We start from the raw sequence: 25441 nt of genomic DNA, 5'->3' as shown, positions 1-25441 counted from the left end.
AAAGCAAATCACATTTTCCTTCTTGGTTCTGTCATTTCTTCCAGCTCAGCCTTCCTCTAGACATGATGTAGGAAAATCACCTATCCACTACCCTGTCATGCACTAGCAGGTACAACTTGTCTCTTTAGTGTTGCAAGCACTAGCTAAAATTCTTCCAATGCACCCAATGGAATCCAAGGGTGCTTTGGTTTGAGAAATGCTGTATGGAAACAAACTTGCTTAGTGTTAATAAATACAACATGACACAAAAATGTGTCAAGAATAAAAACCCACCAAAGAAAAATTCCTGTGGGCTTCAAGGAGCTTTGGGTGAGGTCTTTGACACTTGCATTACTGGAGACAGATTTATAACGAAGGGGAAAATGGGATCCTTGAAACTGTCCTGTTTATTCACAGAGAGACTATTTAAGGTCATACCAAGTTCTTCTTGTTCTATATATCATAAATAACCACTGAAGGGAATAATTACTGTTGGGGTTACTTCATAAAGAAGATGCTCTTTGAATTTTAAAATAACAGGAAACAGAGCTGTATATTAAGCTTAAAATAGATTTTCATCCATACTAGACAAACTTCTCATGGCAAGCAGAATCACATTTCACCAGAAGACTGGCTCCTTGCAACAGGACAAAATTAATTCCTTTTATTTCCCCTCCCTCAAAATGTTTCAAATGTTTTCATATATACAACCTACACTAGGACAGACTTATCAAGTTATTATGTAGCTAATTACACAATAGTATTAATTTGACTTTAGGTGAGAATTAATACTGCCAGTCTGTCTTACAGCCAAGCTAAGAAGAAGTTTTTACAAACACACACACACCTGCATGAATATTCCACTACTCAAAGTGCACCCAGTGGAAAAGTACAAGCAGCATTTAATAATTTTATTATCTAAAATTATTTTTAATAATGTTTATCTATTAATGATGGCATTTAGGACTTTATAAAAAAAGCAAAGCAAAACACAGAAATAAAAGCAATACCTCTGTAGCAACTCTCCAATATTTCTGAAAATACTGTTTTTTTCCTCTCTTTAATTTAACCCTGGGAACCAGATTTAAAGTACTGACTTACAGAAAATCTCTCCAGTGGCCAAGATAAATAAAGAAGCTGATTATATTCAGAATATCACATAAGTCATATGTGTTATGATCTGACCTTCTGGAGCTGGTTTACTCGCATTTGTTTTTTCTGGATCCTTCACCTTGGATTTACTTGTGTCTTTTCTTCTCTCTATGTCTTTAACTGTAAAGCAAGGGGGAAAATCAATTAATCTAGAAACAACACAGTTAGAAGCATGTAATTTTCTTCTTCCTGGTAAAGTAAGTGTGCAGAGCATCTGAAGATATGTTTAGGTAATGAGTTACTGTTTCTGTGTTTTCCCTCCCTCCCTTTGCATTTATTATTTTTATGGATCTTTCCCCATTCTATTATCATTAAAGCTCTCAAAACTGACTCTCTTCACACAGGAGAATCCAAATAGTGACATCAGCACCTAAGCCCATGCAGACAAGATCCCACACTGGAAATATAGTCTAGAAAATTGGCAAAGCTAGCTGGGGAAAGTCCAGCATTGCAAAGTTCCACTTCAAGTCAGTCAACACAAAAGCACATAAGCCAGCTGTTACATTGTCCTCTTTACAGAATCAGCTTAGATCCTATGCCCAAATCTGTAGTCAGGGCACCAAATACTCCCAGGAGTGCAAGGTTGCTCCAGAGCTGAGACTTTGACAGTTTCCTGTTCCACAAGTGAGTGGGATACCTCCCTTACTATATCTCAAATCTCTCACAACAGCCAAGCAGAACCCAATTTGATTAGCAATTCTTAATATTACATTAGTAGCCAGTAGTGCTCTACTAATAGTCTGAAATGTTCTGACAAAGTCATTGCTAAAGTCACGTATTGGGAAGAAAAAGCCCTTCCAGAATTTTCTTGGAATGCTAATTGGTATCCACACTCCATCTGTCTGCAACGGCCAGGAAAAGCTTAAAACAATGAAGCTGAGACTATCTTCCACAGAAAAATAAAATTCTAATCCAATTACACTTCTTAGTTTATGTAAAATTGGATTATGACTGCCATTCATCCAAGCAGGCACTGATCCTCAGCCAGGACCAAAGTCTCTCTGTGCTACATCATTCCAAAAAACACTGTGAGGGCATGAAAGGAGGTTATCTGTCTCTTGACTGTGTAAGAGAGTACAAATATCCTGTTGTACATTAGTGGAACCAAAGTCAAATGGACTTCACTAATTTACCCAATGGTATGTGGAATATCTGAATCAACCAGGAGTGTTCCAAGTTCCAATCCAAAATCCAACTACAAGACTAAGTTCTAAGGAAGACAATTGAGCTGACAAACATCTGAATGTGATTTTCTCAGTATGACAACCCTTCACAGAACCTACAGTGCTCACACTCCAGCTACAGAGATGAGAACAAAAAACCTGAAACTTTGACTTCTCTTCTTACTAAGAGAGCACATGTGACTGTGTAGCACCTCCACCTTTAACAAACAATTGTGTAACTGATTTGGGAGCAAATTCATGTTCACAAGCTTGCTGAGGAGCCAGCTTTTACCAAAACAGATCTTGGTTATTAGCTGGGTTACAGATAATGCTACAACACCAGGTCTTAGTCAGAAGTCTGCGTTTAATCCTTAACTGAACAAGACTCTGACAAAAACAAGAGGTGAAATAACAGAATAAAATGGGCCAAAAGGGATGCTCCTGCTTATTCTTCTAGGAGCATTCCTTTGAAGAAAGTCCAAGAGCAAAGCCAATTAGCTGGCCTCCTCTAATGCTTGTGCTATTGAGGGGCAAGTCTCTAGAGAAAATGGTACAAAAGTCTGAAAATGTTCAAAGGAGACAAGTCGGTCACATCCTGACAGAGATTTCTGGATTTAGGAACTGTCAAAATTCAAACCACATAGGAAGAGACAAGACAGCAGTTTTACTCTAATATTTACACAAATATTTTATCTAGCATGTGATTTTACATCTTCATTTTTAAAGGAAAAAAATCCCCATTGGTTCATTAAACACTATGTATTAGAATAAGAATGTATACCTCACTATATAAAGAGAGATACTCTTTTGACAATAAAATTTTATTGTAAGCTTGACAATTCTTAGTACATCAGTTACAACTCCACAGCATTAAAACCATACTTCCAATGCACTAAACCAGATGATAGTCTCAAAACTCTTTATATATTTGACCTTTTTTCATCTCAAGAATTAGTGGCCGCATGTCAGAGTACAAGCGGAAAAAAAAAACCTATAATACAGGAGATCAAAAAAAGGATTTGTACATATGCTGTATCTGTATTCTTTACTTATGAAAGGCATCATGCTTTTAAATGAAACTCCAGCCTTAAGTGCAGCAAAGAGAGTATACTAAATAGAACATAATCCCCATATTCTTCAATTGAGTTGCCAGCTCTACTTTTCGTAAATGCCATTTCAAAACCAGCTACACCTAATATTATAGAATTTGCTGTAGCCTTCTGTGGGCTTGTCTTCAATCCTAGAGTAATCTGTAGTTTTGTGGGTTTCCTAACCAGGACAGAACTAAAGGTAGTAAATACACAGTTGTTGTGGTGAAACGCTAGAAGGACTTGGATACACACCACATCAAGTAGTCAGCATATTTTATCTTGTGCTGGTTTTAAGAGAAAGATAGTTTAGCAAAAACAATGAGGAAAATTTAGTGTCAGAGAATTCATCAGGCTTTCAATTGTACTCCTACACTGCCATATTATTAACCAAATCTCCACTAATCATATTTGACACGTTAAACATGAAGATCAAGATTAATCAGATAGGATGTGTATGCATCACTATGATATAGACATTAAGAGCATGTCTTGATCATATAAAAAATTACATTTGTAAACATATTTGACCGCTGAAGACCACTAAGAAATCAGCCTTTCTTACTACTGAACTAGCATCTAATTGCCAGTTGCCACAACTATAACATTGCTTTATTAAAAAGGAAATTTTTAAAGCATCAGAACATAGCATTTTATTTCTACTCACTGAAGATTCTTTCCATGAAATACCAGCTAATTTCCTAATGAAACGAGGAAGAAAGGGATGCCAACCCAATGGAAACAAAGAGCCCAGTGCAAGAACATACTATGAAATTAATTCAGGCCTCCACCTATACTTACACCAGTTAAAATATATGGCTTTGATTTTCCTTCCACCACAGAAAAAAAGTGGTTTTCCATCATTCCTCTTTGTGTAAGATTTGTTACCATTTCAGAAGTTACATTAAATATCTGATACATTCTGTATGTCAGCCGTAAAGAGACACTTACTTCTGAACTGGCCTTGTGCTGGCTTACTCTCCTTGTCTTCACTGAATGCAATGATCTGAAGGGCATAATTTTGATCTGGAATGAGACCTTGAATAATTGCTTTGGTTGCAGTATTTTGAAGAATTAATTGATTTGTTTTTCCACCTATAGGAGAAAAGACAAAGAAAAAAATCCAACAAATACATAACTTTGTTTGCTTTTCTTACAGTACAGTAAACATAATGACTTAAAAATACCTCAAGCTCTACCATGACCTAAGCATTCCCACTTTTCCCACTTTTGGAACTACCCATACAGCCAGGCCAGAGAACATCCCAGAAAAGCAAGAAGATAGGCAGTCTAACCAGTTTTCTTAAACAGAAACACTCTTAAGATCAGCCTTTGTATCTGGGCCTCATGAAACAGCCATGGTATCCAGCAAAATCATTAAGAAAAAGAGAAACAATTTCCAAAAATCTGTCAAGTTTGGTAACATCATACCAACAGGCTTTCCCTCTGTGATTGGCTGCCAGTTCAGACCCTGTCATGCCCACATCACCTCTGAATATTTGCTTTGACAACATTCTTTGGGCTAGGAAATTCTCATGTATAAATACAAATATTTAACATTTCTATGTCCATTTACATATAAAGATTGCACGCCAATATATAAAGAGATGTATTTTAGCTGTATGTTAAAACTGTTTCTGTATCTAAAATTAATTTTAAATGCACAGAAGTAGGACCTTTATAGCTCTATACAGCCACTTTGTTGTCTACCTTTTCAAGTTTTCATTAAAAAAACTTTTAAAGATTACTTGTTTTGTACTTAATTATTTTCTGGACAGCTCACTAAGGGATAAGGGACAAGGAGATCCACCTTAAAGGTTGACTGAATTAGGATTCCAATACTTTCCCTTGAATAATTCCTAGACTTCCTTACACCCCACTGGAAGAAAGGTAAAGACAGATGATCAATGACAATTCCCAAAGACTACACATGAAGCATAACTAGCATTGACCCACCTCTGCTACCTCAAGAATTCAATTCCCATTTTCTGTGCCTGACCACCCTCTAGTGAAATCAATCTCTCTTCTGTTGACCAGCCAGTATTTCATTACCCAAAGCTTGCTCACAATTTCTTCATTGTGGAGGATGACACTAAACTCTGAAAACCTTTTATGCCCTAGGAAGACAGTTCTTTCACCTTAAAAGAGAACATACAGACTTTTACCTGAACTTGGAGTGACAAGAAGTTTATATCCAGTGAATTGCCCTTTGGGGGCTTTCCAAGATATCTGTACACTGTCAGGACTCACTACACTATATCTTAGTCTTGTTGGTGGGGACACTGCAAGTTCAGAAAGAAAACAACATTTTAAATTCAAATAAACACTAACCAATTTTAAACAAACAAATAAACACATATAGGAAGACAACCCAAAATTTTAATGGTAAAGGATGCAAGTTATTTAAAATGTCACATACAGATTATTAGTTTGTAAAATGACATCCCCAAGTGCACTACTTCCCTCAGACAGACCTTTTATTTCTCTCTTTACAAAACAAACTAAACAACCTAACAGCAGAGGACAAAGACAAACAATGTTAGATGTTAAGACACTAGTTTAGCAGGCAAAGCTGGTAATAAAAATGCTCTTTGTTAATATATGGGAATTAAAATTGCTCTCTTGCTTACACTAACAATATGCATGACCTACACTCCCTTACCACTCGTTACTATGGGCATTCCCCCACATTTAATGTTACCCAGGGCCAAATTTTCAAACCTTTATGAGGAGAGAATAACAAAGAGAAAAGACAGGCAAAGGGAACATCAGCTGCCCAATTTGCAAACCTGGCTAAAACAGCACAAAGCTTTGCAGCTGCAAACACTGCTTCAGTCTCATCAAGAATAGCAGGCATACACAGGCCAGTCAAGACTTAGGGGCAGCCTGGATGATAAGTAAAATTTGGCTTCTATTTCTATGGTGCCATCACCTAGGTTTCAAACTGAAGCAGCAGGTGAAATGAATAAAAGCATAAAATGATTGAAAAAGAGGTGATATATCAGTGAAGAACTCACACAAGAACAAATGGAAAAACTGCCCTATGTTGTTGCCACACTATCAGCAACTTTGTGTCTCTGCGCAAAAAGGAGTTTCTCACAGTTTTGCATCCCACTGCTCAGTCAAACTCCACTGATGCTGGACCACACTCTACAAAACCTTTCCACTCTGCTTTGGGGAGGCACATCCCTTCTTCACTGCAGAACTGCAGCAGAGCACCTGGCAGTGCAGGCTGGGGTATCCAAGGCTGTCAACAAGGGGAAATCTTCATACATTTGAATAGAAATTGACTCACAGACAAACTGATCTACAGGGAAAGGCAGCCAGGGAAGCTACTTAGAGGCTGAATGACAGAAGGGCTAGAAAACCTTTGACACCTCCAACCTTACTCCTCCTCTTCCCATTGTCTCCACAGCCCCCTGAAGAGTCTCCTTCATTTTCCAAACCCTTGGTGCCTTCACCACTAATCTTACGGTTTCTGTTAGTAAGTCTAAGAAATCAAAGAAATTAATCTGAAGCAGGCAAGTGGCAATTTCTTCTCCCCAGGGCTAAGATTGCTCTTAATTGACTAGGCTCATGCCCACAGTTTGTGGGTCCTTTAGATATAATAAACCAATATTATAATAAATATAATATTTCTGAGATTTGGGGATACAGCACACAGAGCACCTGAGTCAACAGGCAGAATGTGCTGGCCAACAATTTCTGGCCTCTCCATTTGACCTGCTACAGCCAATGCAGCTCTGGCACCAGCAGCAGCCAAAGACCTGTCCTGAACCAATAACTTTTTCCTACATGCTACTTTTTCCAGGAGCTAGGGGGAAGAAAGAAGGAAAAAGGCAGGCTGTAGTTTTTTGATATTCGGGGTGCATGTTTTTTTCATGTCATCTACTATTAAATACATTTTGGATCTTAGAAGGAAGAATCTCGAGGTTTAATACAAGAGACATGTTCCCTTGCATCCAGTCTCTCATTCCCTAAGTGGCAGTTTTGTCAGACCAAGGGCAGGCTCTGCAGTTCTCTTCCTTGAGGGACTTAACACCAGAACACAGAAAAGTGAGTACATAAGTACCAAGAACAGCTTATCAACACCTATGCATTCTCAAAGATCTCAGAGAGCAAGCGCAAGAAGAGAGGCAAGGGGACAGGAACAGCAGGCAGCAGATGAACTCTACACACTCAAAGCTGTTCTGATTGGCAGCACTGGGCTCACACCCAACCCAAGCATTTCCTTAGTTGTTGGGCACAATCTTGTCAGACTTCATCTTCAGCCTGTCGCCTCCCTGAAGTTTAGAAAGAAAGAGGCTGCGAGCAAGATCATGTGCAGGAATTGCTGCAAATACAACATCAACTCTTTGAAAATTTGGCCCTCGTACTGCAAAATGTTTTGCTAGGCAGGTTTCTGCAAGAACATTCAGCATGCTATAATTGTAAAAACATGACAGAGACTATGGCAAAAAGTTTTTAAAGCCAAGTAGACTATAATTATGCATTACAGCTTTTATTTCATTCTCAAGATTCATTGTGTCTTTGAGCTATACATAAATCACAATAAATTGGTGCTGAATGAACAAGAGTGACAAATCATACCTAGAAGTTTGCAAAAATACAATTCTTTTTATTATTTTGCCTCAGGAATAGAAAATACATTTTTAAATAATGGTTGCATGCAAGTGTGAAGATGTTGCAAATTTTGCTGGGATTAAGTAGTAAATTCATATGGGGATTAAGAAGCAGAGCAGAGAGCAACAAAGTAACATCAAAGACTGACCAAAAAAACTCCAATCATGTCTTAGAATTTCAGAGCTCACTTTGTCTGCCATCTTCCTTTCCCATCATTTCTTTCCATCCTACTTTCAACTTTATGACAGTTTATGAAAGCACCTTCTAACAAAGAAGCATAGTTCTGCCCTAACTGCTATTAGCCATCACCAAAACAGATAAATATATGAGCCCAAAAAAAAACAATCACAGACCTTACAAGCAAAGAAGGACACAATCACCAGAAGTTTTTCTGTATACTACAGAGTTACAATGTGAAAGACTAGAAAAGTTGTGCCAGAATAGTCTTTACATAACCAGTAAATTTTCACTGGGTTCTTTTTGTATCAAAAGCAGCAGTGCAGTGGAAGGGACATTCCCACACAGCAATAAACCATAAGAAAGAAAATAATTATTCACTAGGCAGGTAATTAACTGAGTCTTAGTTGTGCAAAGACTAATGTTCTGGCATAGAAAAGTACATATAGCTAAGGAAGTTAAAAATCTAGCACTCAAACAGACAACAAAATATTGATGGGTATTACTACGCATTCACCAACCTGAAGAGGATATCTTTATTTCTTTGGGCCTTTATTGTCTGTGGAACAAAATCTCACTTCTTGCAGAAAGGGAAAAAAATCAATCCAAGCTGAGTCAGTTAACTGATAAAAATCAGTAGCTAGATCTCGTTAAGTGGTTTTACAGGAATGCAAAAGATAATGTCTGTCAGCAACATTAGAGCAGTCACCCAAAAGAAAACTGACAAGTTCAAGGCTTTGGTTTATGCCACCAGGTAAATTAGCACTCCAAACACATAACTCTTATGGACAACTAGGGAAAGAAAGTTTTCAATTCTTATTGAAAAGGAAAAATACAATAAATTGCTTATGGACAGTTCTCCAAGATATCCAGTAGTCTAAATTTGCATACTAACTAAATATTGTGGCTTTCAATTTACTGTTGTCATAAGAATTGAATAAGTTAATATGCACTGCAATTACAGCACTAACACATACAAATTATTGCTACACAAAGAAAAGTTTCCATTTTGAAATACAGAAAAACTCTCAAAGCGAGTTACTTTATGGATAAATGAAAAATTCTCAAATGTTTTTCTTGCCCAGAACTATTTTCATGTACTATATAAGAACATAAGTAGACAAAAGATGTTATTTATACATTATATTGAATGGGGAAGAAACAGCAGTGCTGAAAAAATAATTGCTGTTGAGTCAAAAGCAAACAGCACTATGTGGTTTATAAGGCAGTGAGATACAACCACATAGCTCCTCTGAAGAGATAATTTGTAGATTCAGGCATGTTGGCTTCAGTCTCACAAACATATTCTCCTTTCCAAGAAGTCACATTACACACCTTTACATAAGCATCTTTGCCAAAGGAAGGAAACACAAGCTGGAACTAATGCCAGCTCTTCCTACATGTTGGCAGAGTGTACAGTTGATTAAAACAGACAAACAAACAGTATTAAAATGTAAATAGTTTGCCAGCTGCTTGAAGAGCTTACTTCAAGAGGTGGCAACCTTGAGAAAAGAAAGAATTTGAGAAACATTTTATTACTTTTAGTGTACCAAGAGATATTTTTTTTTCTATGAACATGGAATAGAGACTTCATATCACCTAATTCAATAGAATAACAGTCATGTTGGGCTAAGGCAATGGTCCACTTAGCTTAATATCACACTGCTGACAGCATTCCATAGCTGATGCTCGCTGAAAGAGTCTAAGAACAAGGGAAGTATTGTTCTTTATTCATCAAGTACACCAACTCTAGCTTCTGCTAGTGTGATTACTGTGGAAAAAAAACCTCCCTGACCTTCATTTCATTGTATTGGTATTAAAGGGAGAACACTCTCCAGCTATAACTGATGGAATCAAAGTTTTTAAAAAGTGGGGAAGAATATAGCTTTCCAAGATCAAGGAATTTAGCAAAACTTTCTGGAGATGGATCTCAATCCCCAAACCTGTTTTGCAAATCTTAACCATATGTATTAGGACTGAAATACAGAGAAAAGACTAACCATATGCTATGCTTTATTGGCTCATTAAGTCACAAACATTCTGGACCTAATTTCTGACCAGAATGATGCACTCAACATTGGGAACATACATTTATTGATTCACCTCACATCGCCAACATCATATATTACAGCTTACGTGAATCCCTAAGTTCTGGGAGAAGCTTGAAAAATGCTCACAGATTTCCAAACATCCAAGAAGGTATGCTTCCCCAGCATACCATTGAGTGCCACGCAGACTGGACAACACTGCTACTTGCACTATGAGGATTTTGAAAGCCTCACTTTGCCAATAGTTTCCAAATGTGCTCATGAATAATACATTATATAAAATGCTTTAAAAGACCCCAGGATCCAATTCTGCTCCTGGTTATGCCCATGCAAACTCATATCAAAGGGATTACATAAATCTAAAGTTGAGAGAAATACCTTTCTTTAGAAATCATTAAAACTCATTGGTATTCTTTCTCCCTCCTTCCCCAAGCAATAGGATAAATTTTCTCCAGCAGTCAAGCCACTGTCAATACAATCCAACAAGTAAGTAAGCCTAACAATCCCAGCAGTATCCTTTAATACTCACAAAGGAGATTTTCATTTTAAAAGCTGCAGAAGTAGTCTCTGACATTTAACAGATCTGTGCAATATGGAATGATCTAAGCACTACAACAGTTACTATTCCAAAAGAGAAAAAAACCATAAATATTCCATACAAGCTTCACATCATAGCTGATCCTTCAAACTTGCTTGATCACGTAGAGGACAGTAAGAGCAATTTCTGTTAAGTACTTTCATGTAAATAGGAGTAAAACATGTTGTGTATAATTCATTTTGAGACACATGAATTGGCACAAATATTTATGCTATTTGAGATACTGGGTTCAAAGAGCACACATGAAGATGTAATTCTACTTCCACCTGCTCCCCAAGCTCAGCAGCAAAATTCCTGCTTCCTTTCAGTATTATTGGATTCACATCCTACTAAGGAGGAAGTAACACTTGCACGTGGAATAAGAAGTCTATTTCTGCACATCAGAGTGAAAAACTCCATCTTCTTATTTGTGACTTACCTTGACCCTGGACATCACTGATGAAAAAAGCTGTGACAGCTAGGAAAGCCAAGAGAAAACAGCTCTGTATCTCGTATCGGCACAGCATCTTCTTCCCCTCAATGCACACAGTATCAGCAGGACTGAAAACACATGGAACAAAAAGACTTACTAAACAGGCAAAGAGAAGGCATCCACTTTAATGAAAATTGTGAGGAAAAACTGGATTTGATTAAAACAAACAAAAAATCCCCAAGCAAACAAAACAAACAAACAAGGAATTTACCACATACATCAGTGGAGGCAAATTTTCCTGGCAGCAGTTTTATGAACAAAGCACATTTTACCTGAAAGAGATAAAGAACCCCATTTGGGCTACTCAACAGTTTTGAAAACTTGGCCCACATAAAAAGGAACTGTATAGTCTTTGCTAATCATACACAAGAATTGGAAGTAGAGTAGGCTATAGATAATAACAAAGTACAACATGCATTTCTATACAATCCAGTTTTGTAAGAACCTTAACAAGATATCTGTGGCAAAGAACTCTGAAGCTTTTTTAAAAAGGCAGGACTTTGTTCTGAAGGAACTCACATCCACTTCCCATTGTCCATTTTCCTTTTTCTACTTTATTCAGCTTATCCTGTGCTGTCTGTTGTACTGTCTGCACCTACAGTAGGTAGTATCATGGTCAAAACCATTTACACTAACTTAACTACTTAGGAGAAATCAACGCTTTAGAATGCAGCAGTATATGAACACTAAAGGTAGTCCTAGGTGAACTAGATGAGTTACAGGAAATAATTCTGGTTCCAAAGAGCAAGTTTCAGAATGAGCAATTTACCTGACCACAGAAGTTAGCTTAAAAACAGTACCAATCTCAAGATACATCAACAAGTGCCTAGCACCATACTTATAAAGATTTCTCTTTCACTAAAATTTACTGCACTAGTTTTAGTCAAATTTCTGGGCCAAGAAGAAGATGTTTTGCTATCCTTGCCTGTTAAAATTCTACAGGAGAAACAAATTAAGATAATTAATAGTAGATTCCTTGCGGTCAGCAAAGAGGATTTGAAGGTTTACTTGGGTAAATTTTGGTTTATGTATTTCCTGTTTTGCAGGTTTCTCACATTTATCTCCTCTGTCATTTTCTCTAATATCCCTAAGACACCATCATTGTATTTGCCTTCCATGTTTTCCTTGAAGGCACATGGCAATCTAATATCAAAAGCAGACTGGAATACCTCAATCATTATTAAACAGAAGAGGGTAAGACCTACATCTCCTTCTCTCTCTGAGTATTTGCAACCTGCAAATAGCTGTCCCAATAGGTCTTCTATAGCCCTATAGTTGGTAGGTCTACTGTCACAAATACCAGTCATGAATGCTTCATATGACTCCTAGAAACATACAGGAGAAATATATACATTGTAAATTCCACCTCCAAAGGAGGTTATCAAAGTTTTAACCATATTATCAACAAATTTCACATTACTTAAGCATATATTTTCAATCCATATCTCATAGTATAAAATTCTCAAGACACAGGAAAATACCTAGATCACAAATCAAAGATGTGCGCCAGGAACTTATATATTGCCATGTAGAGTTCTTAGACCCATCCTCCAGATAGAACTCAGAAACCTCTGCAAAGTTCCCGAGTTTCCTACTACAAGAGCCAAAGTGTCAAACACCCAAGGACCAAAGTCAGCAGACAGTTGCCTAGTGACAGGCAATAGGAAGAACCGAGAGCATCTCAAAACAGGCTAAAATCCACCTCTTGTGTATCTCATGATGGGTGCTGATGTTTCTCTCCTTACTCAGGAATACAACCTGGATCAAGTAAATACAGACTCTTCAAACAACAGCAAGCAACTCATATTTCCAGGCAGTTACCACTGATGATGTGTGGATTCCCTCCCATAATAACCCAGACAGTAAAATATTCATTTACAGTGGTGGCTAAATTCCCCATCTGCTACGTTTGATATAAACCCTCCTCCAAAGCAAGAGCTATAAATACTAACTGACTGATAATCCTGTGTTAGAAACATTCTCTACTGCTGCTTTTAGAGAAAAGCCAGAGAAATTAGATTTATTGGAATAGCCATAACTGGTGCTGGATCAACTACACGCAAGTTCACCTCTACAATGATCCGCACGTCAGGGTTCACTTAACCAGGAAAAGAAACCCCGTCTGCAGCCACCTTGTGGCTAACATCGTGTGGGACTAAACACAAATATCCTATTCCTTCTGCTTTTTATATATTTCACCTTTTAGTAAGTATGTGGTAAATGAGTTATCTGCCAGACTAGCGCTAGGAGCAGACACCAAGCAATCCAAGAACCCTGCCATGAGGTGAGCCCCGATCCCCGGAGCATCTCTCCCAGCTGGGCTCCAGGACTCCTGGCACGGACCTGGCGACAGGGCACCTTCTCCTGAGGGAAGGACGCACCGTCGAGAGCTCCCAGCGGGACAAACGCGGCACACACCTTCGTGCTCCGCACTGCCCCGGCTCCGCGCACCCAGCCCAGGGGAGGAGGCTGAGCCGCCTCCGCGCCGCCCTGGCGCAGTCCCCGGGACGGGCAGGTCAGTCGGGGTTTTTCCCCCGTCTCGGTTTCTCGTTGCGGAGCGGCGCGGCCGCGCTGCCCGAGAACACGCTCACGTCTGACGTCCCGCTGGGCCAAGCCGGAGCGCGACCTGCCCCGGCCCCGCAGAGGGAGCCGGCGGAGGGGACCGGGACGGCGCTCTCCCGCTCGGTCTCCACAGCCCCGCAGCCCGGCCCCAGCCTGGCCAGGGGGCCGCGGCTCACAATCTCTGCTCCTGACCCCCGACTCCTCTTCGGGGGCCGGAGAGCACCCAGCACCCCACCACCAGCACCCAGCCCCAATGAAGGGAGGAGCTGAGGTGGGGAATGGAGCCCGTGAGAGCCAGGGGCTGCCGGCAGGGAGCGGAGACGAGGCAGGGACGCGCTCGCCAGCCCGGGCAGCTCCGCGAAGAAAGCGCCGTGCGGGGCCGGGGCGGAGCGACTGCCCCGAGCGACACAGAGCGGCACCGAGGAAGCGAGGGAGGGATGGAGGAGGCACCCGCGGCGGGACTCGGGCAGCCACACCAACAGTGAGACTGATTGGGTTTTAATTACTATCAGCTATCAAAGTAAGGCCTTGGCAGGGAGTTTTCTAAAGGGCTTTCCCCGTCCTAGCCTGAGCTCGCCACCTTCCATTCCTCCATCTCCTCCTCCTTCGCCCCATTCTTCCCCCAGAGCTCCGGTCCTGCCGCCGCGGAGGTGGCCGGGCAGGTTGATGGGAAGCGCTCCGGTCCTGCCTCGACCCCCTGCCCGCCTGGCCCCTGCCCTCGATGGGGACGAAGCGCAGCGCACACCGACCTGTGCGGGCATCAGCCGGGGAGCGGCCGGCGGGGAGCGGCCGCTCCTTTTCACGCGGGGCTGCGGGTGCTGAGCCGGCTGCGGGAGAGCCGCTTCTCTCTCCGCTGGCCGCTCCGCATCTGATAAGGCAAAAGGGTAGAGAAAGGAGGCGGGCAATTATAGAGCAGAAGGTGGAAAGAAGGGGGGGAGAGAAGAGGCATAAACGATGCCTGAGATCCCACCCTCCGCCCCCGAGCCCGACCCCCGCGGCGGGGGCGCGGCCAGGTGCGCGGAAGGCGTTCCACGGGCAGGTGCTGGGCTTGCCAGTGTCCTCGGTATTCTGAGTTTGCTATCTGTTAACTCATTTTCCTCTCTCCAAAGTTCCTTATTCACTTTGTTTATAAATTATTTAGAAGCTGCCTACTTCGCAGTACGGCTTGGAATGCAAGTGTTCCCCACGCCAGCTATTGAGATGTGTGGATTAGTGACTCATTGGGGAAATATTTATATAAAAGTGTTCCAACACTTTCTGGCTTAGTAAAAACCTTGATTAAATGTGTTGTAGTACATCCCTACATTTTTTGCAATATGGATAGACACTGCAATGGTACATGCAATTGCAGAATCTCTATTTTATATTTCCATAGAAATATGAGTTGCCCTGCTATATCCTACTGAATTTACAATTAAGACTACTATTCACATAGTCTGTAAGTCCTGAGAATTTAAGAGGTGAATGAAAATATTAATTACAACATGCCTGGTCATCCGTCTAAAATTACAAATGAAATCACTGAAGAAGTTAAGAATCAGTCATAGGTGATACAGAGATGTGTATACTTTCTTAATGTAAAGTGGGGCTCCCTTCTAGGGAAGGAGAAGGCAGTGAGTCACAGGGAGATGACTGTGACTAAGTGTAAAGCAGAACCTTCTGTTGCTGAGTAGGATTCCTAATCCTGCAGATTCTTGTCCAAATTCATAGTGCATGGATGTCTTTCCAGTTAAACTGCAGAAGTGTTTGAGATTTAAAGGAACTCTTTAAGTTCAGTTGTTTTCTACAGCAAAGGTTCAAAAGCATTCCTAGCTCTAAAAAGCATCTACCAGATTCCTAGATCCTGTCACCTGCAGTTATTCTACTGCACTGTCAGCTGTGTGCAACAGCCAACACACATACCACTCAAGAAAAGTAGCTTGCAAGATAACAATTCCTCTGAAGAAGAAAGATGTTCAGGTCATTGATGTTAAATATTATACAGTTTGTACCTCTTTCAGTCCCTAATTTATGTATTTAGCTAAACAGTAATACCCAGAAGAACACGAAACTGCTCATAGAATAATAGAATTGTAGAATATGCTGAGTTGGAAGGGGCCCATCAGGATCATCAAGTCCATCTCCTGGCCCTGTGCAGGACTCCTCAAGACTCACACCATGTGCCCAAGAGAGTTGTCCAAACACATCTTGAAGTCTATCAGACTTGCCGCTGTGATGACTTCACTGGGGAGCCTGTTCCAGTGCCCAACCACCCTCCAGGTAAAAAACCTTTTCCTGATATCCAACTTGAACCTCTCCTGACTCAACTCCAGGCCATTCCCTTGGATCCTGTCACTGGTCACAAGAGTGAAAACATCATTACTTGACCCTCCACTTATCCTCACAAGGAACTTGTAACAGCAATAAGGTCTCCCCTCAATCTCCTTTTCTCCAGACAGAACAAACCAAGTGACCTCAACTGTTCCTCATATGACTTCCCCTCCAGACCCTTCACCATCCTCATGGCCCTCCTTTATTACACTCTCTAATAGCTTAATATCTTTTTTACATTGTGGTGGCCAAAACTGCCCCCAGCACTCGAGGTGAGGCCACCCCAGTGCAGAGCAGAGCAGGACAATCCCCTCCTTTGCCCAGCTGGTGATGCTGTCCCTGATGCCCCCCAGGACAGGGTTGGCCCTCCTGGCTGCCAGGGCACTGCTGGCTCATGTTCAACTTGACATCAATCAGGACCCCCAGGTCCCTTTTTATGGAACTGTTCTCCAGCCTCTCATTCCCCAGTCCATGCACACAGCCAGGGCTGCCCCATCCCAGGTCAGAATCCAGCACTTGCCCTTGTTAAGCTTCACAGATGGTGACTGCCCAGTCCTTTAATTTGTCGAGGTCTCTTTGCAGGGCCTCTCTGCCCTCTAGGGAGTTGACAGCTCCTCCCAATTCAGGGTCTTCAGCAAATTTACTTAGTATTTCCACAAGTCTTGCATCCAGGTCGTTAATGAAGATGTTGAAGAGAACTGTGTCAAGGATGGAACCCCATGGAACCCCACTAGTGACAGTCACCAGTCTGATGTCACCCCATTCACTAGAACTCTTTTTGTCTGACCTGTGAGGCAGTAGCTTACCTATCATGTAACCCAGTTATCCAGCTGTGTGCTGGACAATCCAGAAGGATTCTGTCAGAGACAGTATCAAAGCTCTGATGAAGTCCAAAAAGATTACATTTAGGACTTCCCTTGATGGATCAGTCCATTTGCAGTGCCCCTGAAGGTTCAGTAAATGTAGAGGGGCAAATCAACCCAATCCACGATTGCTTGCTGGCTCACATATTTCAGGGTAGGACAAGGAAGAGCCTGCCAAGGGGAGAGTCTGGCTCCCTCTCTTTCTCTTTCTTTTTTTTTTTTTTTTTTTTTTTTTTCCCTCCTCCCAGATTTGTAATGTAGTATCCAAAGCCCATGAGCACCATCCTGTGGCTGCGGCTAGTTGGAATAGTGTGATTCAAACAAGACAGGTCTTGAGGATCCCACTGATGGGTGAATAGATTCTGTAACTCCTTGTAGCCTTCAAATGTCTTTATACTTCAATTTTTATTTGTCTGTTTGAATTGGAATTGAAATTAATATTTTAAGATTATGCAAAGTGTGTACTTTCTAGTGTAACTTGGTTGATTTTATTATTATCATACTCTTTTCCTCATTTATAACTTTATTTTAACATAATTTCACCACTTTTAGAGCTAATGATGTTTATTACCATTGAGTTAACTCAGCTTTCTCTGGAGGGCACAATAGATCTCTTTGCATTATTCTAAGGAAGAACTATTGCTCACAAGTTCAAGGTAAAACTTAAAAGGTAAGGTTCCTTGAAAGAGTTTGTATAATGTGCACATCTGGAAATAGAGTAAGAGGACACTTAGTATTAATGTACAAATGATTCACCAACGTTTCCTTCTTGTCTTCCATTAAAAGCAAGCAAGCAAACAAGCAAAAAACCCTTTGAATTTTAAGAATGAATTTACTGATTGTGAAATTGCCCCAAAAATTAACTTCCCACTATTTTGAATTGGCCAAGTCTCAGTGATTTCAAAAGAACAGCTATTTAAATCCACTACATTTTAAAAGTATTCACATCAGCAAGATATGGACCATCTTTTGCTTGGCTAGTGTAGATTACACAAAATTTCTATAAATAGGATTACATGGCAATGATGTTGGAAATACAGCTTGAAACAATTAATCCATTGCAAGAACAGAATTAGTGCAGGCTCATGACCTCAGAGTGAGCTGGCTGAATATCTCATGGTCTGATTAAACCAAGCAATGGATCACCAGCAGCAGTACTTGTGCAAACTGAACAGAAACCAAAATAATAGATGGTTTTGGTCATTGTGGGGCAGAATTGCACTGTAATCATCAATCCTTTTCTTTTTTTTCCCCATATCTCCTGTTTTTTAGGGTATACTTAGAATATTTCTCTTTTTTCATATACTAATGAATGCAATGTATACCATTTTCCACAAGATTTTAGAAAGGAGAATATCAAGTTTGTGGGATATTTTCAAATGGCAAATAATCAAAAACTAACCAGGTCTTGTATGCTTTTATTAAAATGATTCTTGCATTCTTTATTAAAATGTTTTTTTAAAGCTAACTAGCGTTTTTAACTCCTAAACTAAAATATGGTTTCCTTTCCTTTCCTTACAAAGAAATTTACAATTTTAAATGCACTTTCTCCTCCAGCATCCAAAAGTTCCCATCACATTCAAAGATCTTGACTATGACACATCCATTTGAATGACTCAAAACTAGTCCCTAGGCCTAATAACAATTCATAGACTTTTCTTTTTTTTGCTATTAAAAGAACTCCATAACACAGAGACAGAGATAATACTTGAGGTGAAGTATAACTGACTTTTGCTTAACATTTTGTTAAATATAATGGAACATGCAATACTCTTTGAAAAGTGGTTTGCCAAGATCAGTCTGTCAACACTTGCTGTAACTAGGTGATTTATGAAGTAAGCCTTGCACTGAGAGAGTAGAAGGACTTAGGACTGTATTCTACCCGAATTAAAATAGAGAGAAAATATTTTAATTGTGACGTACCTTCTTTAACATATTAGCCATGCATGCTTACTTTTTTAATTTTTCTCTTCATTAGTTAAGACAATTGTTTTGTGATGTGAATATACAGTGAAATGACTTTTGAAAAGGGTGGCTATCTTTTGTAAAGTATTTTTTTTAGTGGCTTCTTTGTGCTGCAACTGTTTCTCTGATATCAAGCCCACAAATGTGGCTTTCTACATCTCTGTTTTTAGGCAGGAGCAGTCAAACTAGTCCAGCTTTGCTTTTTTATTTGTTGACATGCCTGATGAGTTATTTTCATTTCCTTGATACTTTTTTTCCTTGATACTTTCAGTGCTGTCAGCACTTTATTGAGCTGCTAGGTCTATTTGTCTGAAGCTTATTACACATCATGAGGTAAGTGAAAGGGATGCAGAAGAAACCAGATTGATGCCATGGCCATCGAAGTGTAAAAGTTCATGTTTAGAGTTGGTCCTGCTCCTCCAAACATGCAGGAAAGAGAGCAAAACTTGGCAAAAGGACCATAGGGAAATGGAAAAAAAAACCCCAAAATATTATTCAGTCATGTATTTTTCTGTTCTCTTCTCAGTATGAAGAAGGTAATGGCAAGAATTACAAGTTTGGTGTTTCGTAAAGCTGGCTTTTCGTTCTGCAGTCAAATTAGACCTCTTTATATTTCGGAGGTGAGGTTATCTGCTGTGTGTTTACATTTCCACATCTCAGCCAGTTTCTGAGCCTTTCTCTAGCCAGGTTTGAGGAAGAAATATGGCTGTATGGGTCTGGCAACATGGTCAGGAGCTACTTTTATCCTTCTGAGCCTCTGACAAGTGCAGCTTATCAGATCCATTTAGGGAGAGAGCTCAGCCACTTATTAAAGTCCATGAGCAGCAGGGAGGCTGAGTTCAGCTTGCTGAGATCCTGAAGGTGCAAATTCCTGCACCTACAGCCTCCTCATAGCTGTAGTGAAAGGGCAGAGCATCAGAGAAGTGATGTTATCCCCTCTGACATGCTCACAGGGTAGGAGCCCATCGTACCTCACTGGACAGGGAGGGCTCTTGTGTGCTCTTTCTCCCTCAGGCTGCAGCAAGAAGGAGGGGTTTCCTCATCTGTTGCTGGCAATGTTCTGGACTCAGCAGCATTATACAGGATCACAGAGTCTTTGGAAGACCTGTGGAGAACATCAAGTCCAATTCCACACTGTTAAATGAGGGTCACCTAGATTGGATTCCCAGGACCATGTCAAGTTGAGTTATGAGTATCTCCAAGAATGGAGACTCCACATCCTCCCCGGGTGACCTACTCCAGTGTTTGACCACCTTCACAAGAAGGGAAAAAAACTTGCCACAACACAAATGTTTTCTTGTGTTTAGATGGAATCAGCTTAATGCCCCCCCCCCCCAGGGCTTTTTCTGCAAAGTCAGCCACCAGTGTGACTGGTGTCTGAGGTTATTCCTCCTGAAGAGAGCTTGCACATCCTTTTGCTGAACTCCATAATGTTCCTATTTTGCCTTTCTCCCGCCTGGTGAGGGTGCTATAGACGGTAGCAGAACCGTCTTATGGTTCAGTCGCTCCTCCCAGCTTTTTTGCTATCTGTGAACTTGTTCAAGGTGCACTTTCCACCATTGACCAGTCCAGGAATGAAGAGTCAAAGCAGTATTGACACTGACTGGTATCAACCCCTGAGGTACACCTCTGGTGACTGGGCTCCAGCTGGACTTCACACTCCTCATCAGAACCCCTTGAGCCCAGAAATTCAGCCAATTTTCAATTCATCTCACTGTCCACTCATCTGGTCCACGCCTGAGCAGTGTGTCTATGAGGAAGTTATGGGAGAAAGCATTACTAAAAGTCAAGAAAAATACACTGCAGTCATAATGTGAGCGCTGCTCCCATTTGTTCCCAGGCTACATGCTGAGACTTCATTAGCCCTCTAAGAGAGCTCTGCATCTGGTGGGTAGGTCCTGGAACACTGCCAGCATGGAAGAAGGCTGCCCTGAGTAAAGAGGAACAACCAGACTTTGTGAAGTTGGATCTACCAGCAGCTGGAAATGGGTAGGTACAAATACATTAGCCTGGTGAAAGGTTTCACTGGATTAAGCTTCAGTGCGGATTGATTTGCAGCCCATCAATGGTACAACTCAACACAGTGAGGGAAGGATCCTCCATATTTTACTGAATAAGCATAAGAGTTACAGATTCTGGCTGTGTGTGCAAGAAATAATTTTCTTTGGAATGAAATCCTGGCTGAAATGTATATTTAAACCAGTAAGAGCTGGAAGCAAGACTGTGGTGGTCTCTAAATAAATACCATAAGTTATGAATGCAAGGGAACAAGAAAGAATTCCTTTCCAAGTAACATATATCTTAAGCTATCACCTAAAAGAAACAGAGCTTCTTGTCTTTCTCCTACTGAGCTTTTGCACTGAGCTCCTACACTGAACACCCTTGAACACTGTGATTATGCACCTCTGGTTTGCCTCACTTTACTCTGAACACTTTTCTAGTACAAGTTTTACATGAGGAACAAGATTTATTAAATGTTGTACACATGATGATCTGGTTTTGCATTTTGTAGATTACTGAAAAACAGAATTTTCAGTTTTTCCAATTTGCAGTTTTAGGAAAAGCATCTGTTCATTAGACTCTAAAAATGATTATAGTTGTCTCCTAGAATAATATCACAGAGCATTTTTTATGCCACTGAATAAACACACAAACCAAACTTGCCTTTAAGATAGTATTTTATATTTCCCAAATTTTTTTATTCATCAAACTATTTCATTTGTACAGTTTTCAACAGCCTGGTTCTCTTTGCTTTTGTTTTAAGGGGTTTGAAGTGGATGATGAGAATCAGATGTGGGTACTTTGTTCCCCTACTCATTTTTAAGCATTACAGTTGGAATTTTCAGGAATAGACTTAGTTTTCCTATATTTATTTAAGCATATGTTAAACATATAAAGTTATCTTTCCGTGAATAAAATACTGAATTGACCTTAGCGGAAACCTTATGAAAGAGAAATGGTCCTGAGATTTCTCTTTGACAAAGAAAAAGGAAAAAAAATTGTAACATTTTTTTTGTAAAAAATCTTAGTCTGTATTTTAGCTGTATTTAATTTTATACAAAAATGTGAACAGAGAAAATCAAGAGATATTTTAATTTTTTAATTTGCTGCAAATAGCTCAATAAAATCACCCCTATTTAAACAGTCACTGAAGAAATTCAGTATGCTTTCCACATTTATATTTCAGGAGTATTTAATTTTTTATTTATGTTTTATTTTATTTGTGTTTTATTTTTCCTTTTAATACTAATACTAAAAATCAGTATACTGGAAATCTCATTTTATTAGGCATGAAAAGAATTTACAGCAGTTAGAAATATTTTTCTTTTTTTAGCTGTGAAGCAATAACAGAGGGGGGCAGTCTTGGATAAACATCTCTTCTGTGTATTCACAAACCTCTGTCTTTTGTGCTTCTGCAGATGCAAATTCAAGTACTGTGTCTGTTAGAATACAACTTTTTGATCTACATTATAAGAGTCAAGAAATTATCAGTTGTACAGACCTGGATCACTCCCCTTCTGTGCAGAAAGGTTCCACTGAGGCAAGGCCAACCCACTGAAGCTCCTCGTGGAGGAAAAGCTGCTGCCGTGGGATGGACTGCGGTGCTGCTCAGGGCGGCGGCTGAGGTCAGACAGTGGTACTTGCACTGCAAGAGTTCCTGTGCCTGTGGTGTTTGAGCTCTCCCTGAGACTCAGATCATTTGGTTAACCAAGAATTGCTGTGATAAAGAGGAGGTTGATTTGTTTCTGCTCTGCATCTATTGCAGAATCAGCTCTGTGTTGTGCATGCACCCAGGAAGTGCATATATTTCCCACTGAACATGATTAAGCACCTAAAATATAAAGTCAAAAATAACAGGAAATTACACAGGGGAAAGCAAGTGTATACTCTAGCCTTAAACAAAGAGCCAGCAGCAACTGTGCCTCAAAGTGATCTGACAATTTAAAGAATTATAGGGTATTGTGACAAAGAATGAGAAAGCGGAAAAAAGGAGAGGCAATAGTCTACAACCACAAAAAGCAGATAACATCTCAAAAGCTTTTGGGTTAGCCTTTTTTTATTCCTTAACTCTCAACACTTAGAGACTGTATTTTATGCTCTTGTAAAAACTTTTTTGAGTATATGGTTCTTGCCCTGAACATAACCTCAATCCATGTTCTCCACAAAAATGGGTAAAAATAGGATGTTTGGCAACACTCCATCCATGACTCTACATAATTTTCTAGTATTTGTTTGTTAAATTGTAGTGACTGACTTCTCATCTCAGGCTTCTTGACCAAATACCGTAATCCCCATATCATCACTTTTTTTGCTGTTTTATTTTCATTATCACTGTTTGGACCTTTAATTTTGTAATCTTTAATTTATTGCTAGCATCTTTCATAAATGATTGTTTAAATGTTCTTGTAGTATTGGCACTGGCCACAGTAATGTTGCCTTACAGTGCACAGAAAAAAGTTTATCTGTGGCCTGTTTAACACAGTGTTTGAGGTCAGACAGGTTATAAAATAATAATAAAAACAATGTCTTGTTTCTTACACAGCATTTCTTACACCATAATCTTCAGAGATAATGGTGGGATAGTAGATGTTCTTCACTATCTTACACAATCAGAATCTATGTCCTGAGGTTTGCAGTCTTGGAAGAACAGTCAAAACACCTACTTTAGGCCACTGGGAATTTCACAATGTTGTTTTTTGTGGAAATAAAAACAGCAGTTAATCATAAATCTATTGTTATTATTATTATTTTCCAGCACATAGAAAGGAGTTACTCATGTTTGACCCATTAGCCAATTTGTCCCTTCATATAGTAAGGTTTAACCCAACAAATTAGTCCTTAAAATCTGAAAACTCTGAATGCTTTTGCACTGGGAAGTGAGTGTGTGAGTAAGTAGTAACAGACTCTATGTTCACATTGCTTTTGCATATGCTGGCTTGCTGGAGCTAATATTAGCCTGTGTAAGAGACTGAGTACACAGGCAATTAGACAGCAGTTCAACTACATCAAGATGCACCACAATCCTCTTTCATCTTGATCAATTATTTTTTCCCAAACCAGCCTTCCTGTCTCCCATGTAGCAGAGGTCACTCTCCAGGGAGGAATCAGATTGTTACTTGACTGATATTAACTTTTGGAGGATTCCCCCTCTTATTTTCCCTGCGCTCTGTCAGTGTTTAGGCTGCCAGCCTGGAAGGTCTGGGAAGCTGAACAGGAGAATGTGGATTTGGACAATGAGACCTCCTCAGTAAAATAATTATGTACTGGACCTAAAATATTCAAAGTGTAGGAGTCTACAATAGGGATTTGAATCTGTGCACTGATAAAAGCAGCTTGGTTGGGATTTGACTGTGTTCCGTTACAATGAAGAGCAAAACTCACTGGAAAGGGAAGAGGGAGGATAGGATCAGCTTATTTCAAAGCAAGCTATAAGCACCTCTAAAATTCTGTAATCTTCAGGCACAGCTCACACTCGGAAGCTCTCCTTGAGCAGTTCTCCTCCAGGTGATGCAGAACCATCCCAATGTCTATCCTTTAGATGCTTCTCTACTGTGTCAGGGAAAGGAACAGGCAGTAATAAGGCATTTTCTTACTTACATCCACTGTGAGTGCATAAAGATTTCCTAAAATCATGTTTCTGCCCTTCTCTACAGTCTGAACTTCATTTTCTTTGCATTATATATGCTGATATTTTTAAAAACTTGAGTATTTATTGCCTGCACACTAATGAAAAAATAAATAACTGGAAAGAAGTGAAGAACAGCTTTGTTTCTCCAGCTTTGTTTCTCCAGTGTAGTACATTCCTATGATGTTATCTTTTTGTAAAAACTTCCATATGGCCATTTGCCATGTCCAGAAAGTATAATTATAAGACAAGTTCAGATTGCTACATATATTCTGTTAATATTCCAAACTTTTCATCATAAAACTTAGAGCACGTGAAGGTTCCTCAGCAGAGGAACACAGTAAGAATGCAGTGCTGTGGCTTGCTGGTGTGTTCACAGGATTAGGAGAGAGCTCAGTGTGCCACACTGGAAATGGCCTATTAAAACAAGAGCCTGAATGACACCCAGTGCTTTAGTGATGCTGAATCACTACCCTGAATATCAGTGGAGCAGGTTGATTCTTTACTGGCACAAGGAGCATCCAGTCTCCTTTTTGCTGGCCTTTTATTTTTTTTTTTAAGGAGATGTCAGGAGATCAGGAGATGTTTTTTTAAGTCAGACTGTGATTTTTCTTCTAATCTTATAGTCAGGCAGCATTTTTGTACTCTTAATGGAATAAATTCTGATTTTCCAATAGGTAAATAAAAGAGAAGGTCACCATAAATATTTATAATTACAATTGTCATTTGCCTAACTACGTTCTTGAAAAATTTTGAACACTATTTGTTAAACTAGCATTATTTTTTTTTCACTTGCTTAGTGAGTGTTTAAGATT

General features: G+C 39.9%; 1 protein-coding gene across 5 annotated transcripts in view; it reads right to left on the bottom strand.

Annotated features, from left to right (window-relative positions):
- Positions 1-14962, bottom strand: part of COL14A1 (collagen type XIV alpha 1 chain) — a 112907-nt gene extending 97945 nt beyond the window's left edge. For 2 of the 5 annotated variants that reach the window (XM_053953795.1, XM_053953872.1), the window contains exons 1-5: positions 14612-14959; positions 11247-11368; positions 5548-5664; positions 4334-4477; positions 1165-1251 (exon numbers count right to left, since the gene is read on the bottom strand). In XM_053953795.1, the coding sequence (XP_053809770.1) occupies positions 1165-1251; positions 4334-4477; positions 5548-5664; positions 11247-11334 (436 nt within the window). In that variant the 5' untranslated portion in view covers positions 11335-11368; positions 14612-14959. Of the gene's footprint in view, positions 1-1164; positions 1252-4333; positions 4478-5547; positions 5665-11246; positions 11369-13718; positions 14087-14611 lie in introns of those variants that run through there. The other 3 variants (XM_053953952.1, XM_053953643.1, XM_053953721.1) reach the window with 3 other exon arrangements.
- Positions 14963-25441: the final 10479 nt, after the last annotated feature.

This window comes from Vidua chalybeata, chromosome 1 (assembly GCF_026979565.1).
Source record: "Vidua chalybeata isolate OUT-0048 chromosome 1, bVidCha1 merged haplotype, whole genome shotgun sequence".
Taxonomy (NCBI): domain Eukaryota; kingdom Metazoa; phylum Chordata; class Aves; order Passeriformes; family Viduidae; genus Vidua; species Vidua chalybeata.
Note: the sequence above shows the minus strand (reverse complement) of the source record. Positions and strands in the feature narration are given on the sequence as shown.